Source organism: Cherax quadricarinatus, chromosome 16, assembly GCF_038502225.1.
Source record: "Cherax quadricarinatus isolate ZL_2023a chromosome 16, ASM3850222v1, whole genome shotgun sequence".
In the NCBI taxonomy this organism is placed as follows: domain Eukaryota; kingdom Metazoa; phylum Arthropoda; class Malacostraca; order Decapoda; family Parastacidae; genus Cherax; species Cherax quadricarinatus.
The window spans coordinates 24,917,529-24,927,526 of NC_091307.1; the positions used below are offsets into that span (position 1 = coordinate 24,917,529).

A 9,998-nucleotide genomic window follows, 5' to 3' on the forward strand; every position below is an offset into this window, starting at 1 on the left:
AATATGAAGTTCAACGATGAGAAATTTCTATTACTCAGATATGGTAAACATGAGGAAATTAAATCTTCATCAGAGTACAAAACAAATTCTGGCCACAAAATAGAGCGAAACACCAACGTCAAAGACCTGGGAGTGATCATGTCGGAGGATCTCACCTTCAAGGACCATAACATTGTATCAATCGCATCTGCTAGAAAAATGACAGGATGGATAATGAGAACCTTCAAAACTAGGGAGGCCAAGCCCATGATGACACTCTTCAGGTCACTTGTTCTATCTAGGCTGGAATATTGCTGCACACTAACAGCACCTTTCAAGGCAGGTGAAATTGCCGACCTAGAAAATGTATAGAGAACCTTCACGGCGCGCATAACGGAGATAAAACACCTCAATTATTGGGAGCGCTTGAGGTTCCTAAACCTGTATTCCCTGGAACGCAGGAGGGAGAGATACATGATTATATACACCTGGAAAATCCTAGAGGGACTAGTACCGAACTTGCACACGAAAATCACTCACTACGAAAGCAAAAGACTTGGCAGACGATGCACCATCCCCCCCAATGAAAAGCAGGGGTGTCACTAGCACGTTAAGAGACCATACAATAAGTGTCAGGGGCCCGAGACTGTTCAACTGCCTCCCAGCACACATAAGGGGGATTACCAACAGACCACTGGTAGTCTTCAAGCTGGCACTGGACAAGCACCTAAAGTCAGTTCCTGATCAGCCGGGCTGTGGCTCGTACGTTGGTTTGCGTGCAGCCAGCAGCAACAGCCTTTTTGATCAGGCTCTGATCCACCAGGAGGCCTGGTCACAGACCGGGCCGCGGGGGCGTGGACCCCCGGAACTCTCTCCAGGTAAACTCCAGGTATTCTGAAGATTGTTCAACGCATCGATAATTTTTTTGAAAACCGTACTTTCCTAATTCCATTCTGAATCTAAATTTGACTCTAGGGTTCTATTGTTAATCTCCCTTATGTATGCTGGGAGGCAGCTGAAAGTCTTGGGGACCCTGACACTGTCTATACTCATGACACCCCTGCTTTTCACTGGGGAGGGGGATGTTGCACCGCCTGTTGAATCTTGCTTTTGTAGGGACCCCGATAAGTTCTTTAATTCCTTGAATCAAGAGCCATTACCATCAATGCACCTTTCCCTGCTCCTTCCCTCCCATGAAGGGCAGCAATAACAAGCCAGTCAACCAGTAGTATGCACACTATTCAGAACGAATGAAATTGGTGTTAAAATATAAAACAGAAAACTATTGCTTTTTATTTAAAAAATGGAATATCTATAGACTGGCGTGAAAGCCCGTATTAAAAATTTTATTCAGCAATTTTTTTTATTAGTTAAAATACTTTGACAAATGATAAACAAAAGTCTTGGCAGGATAGTGTGTGGGGGGGGGGGGCTACTTCAACGGAACATTAAAAGCCATGACAATGGTGGTGGTGGTGATGTCTCTTTCGCTTGACCACCATCACCGTCCTGGGTTTATCCCCACACACCTGTGAAGTAAGACACTTTTAGCACTAAATTTGATCTCAAGGTGCCTTCAGGCTGCCGAGGCGACCTTTACTTCCGGGAAGGCATTAACCGGAATGTCCTCATTACCTAGGGTTATACGACCCTTATGAGTTTCGCGCTTCCTCTAGTTCAAAAGGATTTAATTGTGAATTCTTTCATATTACCTTAGGAATGCAAGAAAATAAATTGGCATTTCGCGTAATAAATTTGATTACCTAAATCAAAATTTAGGTTAAAGTTACTAGAAAGTTTTACCAAGGTTACCGTTTCATTATTGGGATCATCCTTCCCAGTTACAGTTCCGAAAAGGAAATAACCCACTCTAGGAATGCAACATCACTGGTGTAAAAAAATTCTCCCAGCTACCCAGTGTCGTTGCACAAATGGTTTCTAAACTTGGAGATCAAAAGTCTTATGGTGATTTAAATTAGCTAAAAGAAATCGTTTGGGAAGCTAAGAACTTCCTACGCTATGATACTAACATTTCTAGTGCTTGTGCAAACCATTAGTTTGAGAGGCACCAAAGCTTCCATTACCGGAAACTAAAACAGTGTACCTTACCTTGAGAGGTGGTTGATGGTTGGTTACTAGCAGAGTCTGCGGTGGTGGCACAGCTACACACACCTGAGGCTGGCTCTGATACACGACAGTTGGTAGTATATTGAGCTGCACAGATGGTTGAGTATACTGTACATATTCTTGGGAGGCTTGATACTGTGCAAATGGCTGTGCCGTGTATGGCACAGCAGGCTGAGCATTATACGGCATAGATGCTTGGGTCGTAGTGTATTTAACAGTTGGTAGAGTAGTATACTGCACAGATGCTTGCGTAGACTGGTACTGCATATATGGTTGGACCGTATGTGGCAAAGATTGCCGCATATTGTACTCTACCGATGGTTGGACTCCTCCATACAAAACTGTGGGCTGTGATGCCTCGTGTACAGAGGCCTGGTTCTTGTGGCAAGTCATGTATGGGTCAGACTGGTAGGCAGCCACAGTTTGAGGCGTCTGACACCTTGCAGAGGCGAGAGGCTCTTGGTAAATAGAGGGTTGGCTTGACTCCATGGTTTAATTTGCTTAATTATGGAGCTTCCACCGAAATCTGGAAAAGTTAATTTAGCAAGTAAAATAGCACTGGTTTAATACGACACCCTTGTCCCTCTTCCTTCCACCCAGTACTTTTAAATCAGGAAAGAAACTAAAGCCAAAAAGAATTAGCAACGGAACCTACGTGAAGTTACACACCGAGCAAGAACTAATTGCAGTTTGCAAACAGTAACCAAAATTTATAGTATCGTACACAAACTGTCCTCAGATACAGTACTAGTAATGACATAATACGAGGAACAGAATGCACACAACTAGCTAGATTTGTTTTGGCTGTTGTGAAATCAGTTAGTTATACTCGTGTACCATTACTCTAGCCATCACTGGAAATATGAATATGGGAGATAACAGCTCTGGCTTTATCTACAGATTAATATATGCGACTTATAAAGATAATCAATAAGTGTCCATGGCCCAAGACTATTCAACTGCCTCCCAGCATACATGAAGGGGGATTGCCAATAGAACCCTGGCTGTATTTAAGAAGGCACTGGACAGGCACCCAAAGTTAGTACCCGACTAACAGAGCTGTGGTTCGTACGTCTGCTTGGGTGTGGCTGCGGGGGCGTTGACCCCCGAAACCCTCTCCAGGTAAACTTGGAAACTAACAACTGTCCCACAAGCTTTACCACAACATTAAAGCTTATCGCAACGTTTGAGGGCACATTTCCAACTAGCGTGAACATTTGCAGAGATAACTGATTATAGACCAAGTATCATTCTAGGTAACTTCAAACTATGCTTCTGCTGTACTTTTGGGTAGAAATAAGAGCGAAGGTCTGCCTATTTGAGCTTATTGTTAATTATTAAGAGAATTACCTGCACGAGGTTTACAGGGTATTACCCGAGTTATTATGTGCAAGTAATCTGGGCGATGTAAGTAGGACAGTCACAGCAGGCCATAGAACTGTCTCCCTTGATGCCCACTATTGTACCACTCACAAAAATTAAAATTGTGTGAACTATATTTTGTATTACTTGCTGGGTACACAAAATATAACTTAGTACAATACACAATACAATGGTGTTATTAGAAAAGAAATTCGTATTATCACTTTCCATTTAATTAATGGATCAATTTATGTGTAACACCCTAATGCTACCCTAATTGCTAGAGTTTATGATGGCCAATGCAAAAACTACTATACATTATGGGTTAGCATCACTTTAAGGTGTGCTGCTGGAAGAATTGGAGTCCCCTATTTTTGTCCTTTTAGTCAAATTGTAAGGGTCCCCCCCCCCCACTATCCCAATTCTCCAGTGGGAACGTGACTGCAATTTCTAAATTACAGCCAGAGTTCGATATACATAAACTGAACTTCAATAATGTCCGATTACATTACAATTAACAGACCAGGGCTCACATTCAGTTTCACTATGGCATCCTCTATTGTATCACTCCACGGCCGCTGCGCACCCTCCTTCACAATTGCGCGAAGGGTCAAATCGACATTTTAAATACACAATTATATTTAAATTTACACGTGCTGAATTTGGAAAAATTCAAAATTTTCCACACCTATCACATGTAAGGTATCACCATTCCAAGGTTCCGAGTTGCAGATGAAACCGCCTCAAGATGCACCAAGCTGTCTGGGAAACTAAGAATAGTTAAATGGGTACAAGAGTGGACGAGACTAGTCAATATGCCTATTGCAATATTTCATTTTTGTGTCTTCTGGCACGTACCCACTACGAATGCTTAATTACTTTAACATAAGGGTATACAACGAAAATTTTATTATGATATTTAAACAATGCTGAAGAAAAAATAGGACAGCATTAATTAATCCTATTCTAATACAAGATCCAATAATTTTTACAAATATTCCTCACAGGAAAGTTTAACGCCATCTCAAACTGGCGTAGTAGTGTCATGGGGAAGCGCTGAACTAGGAATTATATAGAGCCTGTAGAGGCATTCAGGGAATTGAAGCAGATACAATTCCCTAGATCAAGAGCCCCTCACCAGCATCAAGGAACCTCCCACGAGGGGATCGCAACAGTAGGTTAGAGTTAATCTAATATACACCGTCGTAGAAATCTGTAATAACTTTCTACAAAGTACAGTTTATTCAGAAATAGTATTACTGACATTCATTACAGAAAGCCCTTTATTATGCAGGGCATACGTCTGTGTGTTAACTAAGGTCTTATCAGAGACTCCATTGAGCCGAGATGTTACTCGACACCTTCCCACCAGAGTAATTTCTAACCAATATGACTTAAAAAATCTTTCATTCTTAAGTTATAACTAGTTCTATATGACAGCGTTCCGTTACCTTAATTAATGAACGCAACAATTTAATGTAAAATTGATAGCTAGCATTAACAATAGTTCTTACAGTTATGTCATGTAGACAAGCGGGAGCGTCCAGGAGAGGAAGACTGCGATTTAATGGGAATAAACTACACAAGATTGTCAACTACATTTGCCACATTACTATTACTCCGCTGTCGTCGAATTTGAAGCTAGGCCAGAGGGTTTTAAGGTGAAGTCACTTCAAGATTCTGGGAATGGGGTCTACGTTGCCTTGGGGCACTTGCACATGCCAAACGTTTCAAGACTGCCATAGTTACATAAAGGATCACTTGGACAACGAAATATGGATCCCAGATTACAACCTCTACAGATGTGACAGAGTGAACAGGCAAAAGGGGGGGGGGTTGGCTTGTACATTGCAGAGTCACTTGTTTGCACAGAACTGCTTAATGCCTCAAATGATGTAGTGGAAGTTTTAGCAGTAAAGGTCGAGAACCAAAACCTAGTCATTGTGGTAGTCTACAAGCCTCCGGATGCAACATCCCAGCAATTCCAGGAACAGCTGTTAAAAATTGACCACTGTCTGGAAAATCTACCAGCTCCTGCACCCAACATCTTGCTCCTGGGGGATTTCAACTTAAGGCACCTAAAATGGAGGAATATAGCAAATGTTGCAGTAATAACACCAGGAGGCAGCTCTGATGAAAACTCACTCACACGAGCTTTTAAATCTCTGCACAAAATTCAATTTAAACCAGTAAATAATAGAGCCTACTAGAATGGAGAATACACTAGACCCCAACTTCACTAACAATGATGATCTGATAAGAAATGTCACCATATCAAAAACAATATACTCAGATCACAACATAATTGAGGTTCAGACATGTATGCACGGAGCCCCAGACCGACAAAATGAGATTAGTCACGAGGGAGCATTCACCAAATTCAACTTCAATAACAAAAACAAAGTGGGACCAAGTAAACCAAGTCCTAACCGATATAAGCTGGGAAGATATACTAAGCAACACAGACCCCAACTTGTGCCTAGAACAGATTAACTTGGTGGCACTCGATGTATGCACAAGACTTATTCCTAAGAAAAAGGAGGAGTAGATGTAAAATAGAAAGACAGGCGCTCTCTTTACAGGCGACGGAAAAGAATAACAGAGCGGCTAAAAGAGGTCAATCTATCTGAAATGCGTAGGGAGACACTGGTCAGAGAAATAGCAAACATCGAACTTAAGCTAAAGGAATCTTATAGGAGTCAGGAATCGCGGGAAGAACTAAAAGCCATAAATGAAATCTAAAGAAACCCAAAGTATTTCTTCTCCTATGCCAAATCAAAGTCGAGCACAACGTCCAGTATTGGGCCCTTACTAAAATAAGATAGGTCCTACACAGATGACGGCAAGGAAATGAGTGAGCTACTCAAGTCCCAATATGACCCAGTTTTTAGCAAGCCACTAACCAGACTGAGAGTCGAAGATCAAAATGAATTTATGAGAGAGCCACAGAATTTGGTTAACACAAGCCTATCTGATGTTATCCTGACGCCAAATGACTTCGAACAGGCGATAAATGACATGCCCATGCACTCTGCCCCAGGGCCAGACTCATGGAACTCCGTGTTCATCAAGAACTGCAAGAAGCCCCCCATCACGAGCCTTACCATCCTATGGAGAGGGAGCATGGACACGGGGGTCGTCCCACAGTTACTAAAAACAACAGACATAGCCCCACTCAACAAAGGGGGCAGTAAAGCAACAGCAAAGAACTACAGACCGATAGCACTAACATCCCATATCATAAAAATCTTTGAAAGAGTCCTATGAAGCAAGATTACCACCCATCTAGAAACCCATCAGTTACACAACCCAGGGCAACATGGGTTTAGAACAGGTCGCTCTTGTCTGTCTCAACTATTGGATCACTACGACAAGGTCCTAGATGCACTAGAAGACAAAAAGAATGCAGATGTAATATATACAGACTTTGCAAAAACCTTCGACAAGTGTGACCATGGCGTAATAGCGCACAAAATGCGTGCTAACGGAATAACAGGAAAAGTCGGTCGATGGATCTATAATTTCCTCACTAACAGAACACAGTAGTAGTCAACAGAGTCAAGTCCGAGGCAGGCACGGTGAAAAGCTCTGTTCCACAAGGCACAGTACTCGCTCCCATCTTGTTCCTCATCCTCATATCTGACAGACAAGGATGTCAGCCACAGCACCGTGTGTTCCTTTGCAGTTGACACCCGAATCTGCATGACTGTCTTCCATCGCAGACACTGCAAGGCTCCAGGCGGACATCAACCAAATCTTTCAGTGGGCTGCAGAAAACAATATGAAGTTCAACGATGAGAAATTTCAATTACTCAGATATGGTAAACACGAGGAAATTAAATCTTCAGAGTACAAAACAAATTCTGGCCACAAAATAGAGCGAAACACCAACGTCAAAGACCTGGGAGTGATCATGTCGGAGGATCTCACCTTCAAGGACCATAACATTGTATCAATCGCATCTGCTAGAAAAATGATAGGATGGATAATGAGAACCTTCAAAACGAGGGCTGCCAAGCCCATGATGACGCTCTTCAGGTCACTTGTTCTATCTAGGCTGGAATATTGCTGCACACTAACAGCACCTTTCAAGGCAGGTGAAATTGCTGACCTAGAAAATGTACAGAGAACCTTCACGGCGCGCATAACGGAGATAAAACACCTCAATTATTGGGAGCGCTTGAGGTTCCTAAACCTGTATTCCCTGGAACGCAGGTGGGATAGATACACGATTATATACACCTGGAAAATCCTAGAGGGACTAGTACCGAACTTGCACACGAAAATCACTCACTACGAAAGCAAAAGACTTGGCAGACGATGCAACATCCCACTAATGAAAAGCAGGGGCGTCACTAGCACGTTAAGAGACCATACAATAAGTGTCAGGGGCCCGAGACTGTTCAACTGCCTCCCAGCATACATAATGGGGACTACCAACAGACCCCTGGCAGTCTTCAAGCTGGCACTGGACAAGCACCTAAAGTCGGTTCCTGATCAGCCGGGCTGTGGCTCGTACGTTGGTTTGCGTGCAGCCAGCAGTAACAGCCTGGTTGATCAGGCTCTGATCCACCCGGTCACAGACCGGGCCGCGGGGGCGTTGACCCCCGGAACTCTCTCCAGGTAAACTCCAGGTTACATCAACGTTGAGATTTGGAAGACAGTTGGATTAAAAGTTACCCTTTTTGGCGGATACTGCCTGGTTTCCATTAGTCCTCTTCCCCAGGATGCAACCCGCAGTCTGCTAACCCCCGGTACCTACTTAATGTCCCTGTACACCTAAACATTAAAGTGTAAGAAAATATTCATGACGTTTCAACTCGTCCGGAGATCTAACCAGTTCCTCAGTGAGTCAAGGCCGCTACCCATTGAGCCACGAGCACGCACTTGAGGTACCTAAACTGAATGAAGTTTCACAATTACCTACGAAGTTTGATCAAAACTTTGGGGGCCCAGTCCCTGGACCCATTACGTACCTCTGTAATCTGTAAATACCTTTGTAACTTGTCATGATTGTGACCAGACTTACCTGGAGTTCATTACCTTTGTAAATTGTGAGTTCATTACCTTTGTAAATTGTGAGTTCATTACCTCTGTAACTTGCTCAGCTATCAAAACTTTGGAGTCCAGTCCCTGGACCAATTATGTACCTCTGTAATCTTTTGACTACCGCCCACAGGATGGGTATGGGGTGCATAATAAACATATTAAACTAACTAAACTACGAAGTTTGACAAGTAATTCCCTAGTCTATGCCAGAAAAGTTGTTTCGCTAGGATCCAATGTAGTTATCGAGATAAAATATTTACATTCAGGATAAGTTGAACACTCGTCCACAGGAACCTGTGGTCTAGTGAAGGTGGTAGGATTAAGTAAGTTTATTCAGGTGTACACAAATAGTTACATAATTATCATACATAGCATACGTGCAGAGCCTTTTGGGTTATCATGGGTTCTCTACATACATGCTGCTATGTATGATAATTATGTAACTATTTGTGTATACCTGAATAAACTTACTGAATCCTACCACCTTCACTAGACCACAAGTTCCTTCTACCTTTACATATAATTGCACTTACTGGCGTTATGGGATGTTATAGTCAGTGTTGTCTTATAGACGACACATTAACCTAAATAACTAAAACACGTTCAACCTAATATGAATAACATAATTCTAAGATAACTGCTTTATCCACTTCTAGTATAACTTACAGAGGTGCAGTGGATAATGATGAGTCACTGAGTAATGTTAACACCAACTGACTGACTGACTGACTGACTGACGCTCTTAAGATCAACTGCCACAGTACTCGAGCGGTCTCATAACTTCAGTACTGGTGTATCCTCGAACATTGTACATTAAGGCGTGCGATATTCCTCTATGTTCAGGCACCAAAGGCAGTAGTATATATACACTGAAGGCTGTATAAATCGTTTATATACATATAGTGGTGAAAACTATCAAGATCAGCGGGTCATTATTGTAAAGATTCAGAATATAAAGATTATGTTCAAGTAAGATGTTCGTGATAGTTCGACACCGGTATCAAATCACCAGTAAAGCAGAGAGTATTTCTGGCTCCACGCACAATGTAAACTCCATAACAACTGCTGTACATATCTTTCAGTGTATATATACTGTAATAACCAACTTAAGGAGTCAAGGATTCATGATAGACGGTGAAACAGATGATATACAATATTCATGAACGTTGTGTAGTATAATGTAACGGCTTTAACCCCAATACACTTCATGGGACCTTCCTGGGTGCGAATGAAGGCTCTTGATCCAAAATATAGACCTAACCACCTCTTCCTTGGATTAAATCCAATTGACTCCCTTTCTCCATAGACTTTATTTCCCCTGCTAATTTAGCGCTCCCCCTGATTATAACAAACTAGGTAACCAAGAGTTGTACTGAGATATATTTTGATAATGTTGCCATAACGACGACAATATTAGAAAAAAAAATAAAAAATATTTTATATTTATTTTACGAACATTAATTGAACTAAAATTTTCTGGT

The 9,998-nt window shown here is 42.0% G+C and overlaps 1 protein-coding gene across 2 annotated transcripts; it reads right to left on the reverse strand.

The window, feature by feature from the left end:
- Positions 1–1,256: 1,256 nt before the first annotated feature.
- LOC128688884 (uncharacterized) lies at positions 1,257–9,364 on the reverse strand. Of its 2 annotated transcripts, none has more exons than XM_053776907.2 (3): positions 9,184–9,364; positions 2,089–2,632; positions 1,257–1,508 (listed from the first exon to the last, which is right to left on the reverse strand). In XM_053776907.2, the coding sequence occupies exons 2-3, from the start codon at positions 2,593–2,595 to the stop codon at positions 1,428–1,430; spliced, it is 588 nt and encodes a 195-aa protein (XP_053632882.2). In that variant the 5' UTR covers positions 2,596–2,632; positions 9,184–9,364; the 3' UTR covers positions 1,257–1,427. The 2 variants fall into 2 exon arrangements, with proteins under 2 accessions (XP_053632882.2, XP_053632883.2); XM_053776908.2 differs by lacking the exon at positions 9,184–9,364 and adding an exon at positions 9,051–9,172.
- Positions 9,365–9,998: the final 634 nt, after the last annotated feature.

Bases quoted from the DNA above. Each gene is read 5' to 3' on its own strand.
- LOC128688884 (XM_053776907.2), bottom strand. From the start codon at position 2,595: ATGGAGTCAAGCCAACCCTCTATTTACCAAGAGCCTCTCGCCTCTGCA. The intron at 1,509-2,088 runs GTAAGGTACACT...CTTACTTCACAG, and splicing joins ACCATCAACCACCTCTCAAG to GTGTGTGGGGATAAACCCAG.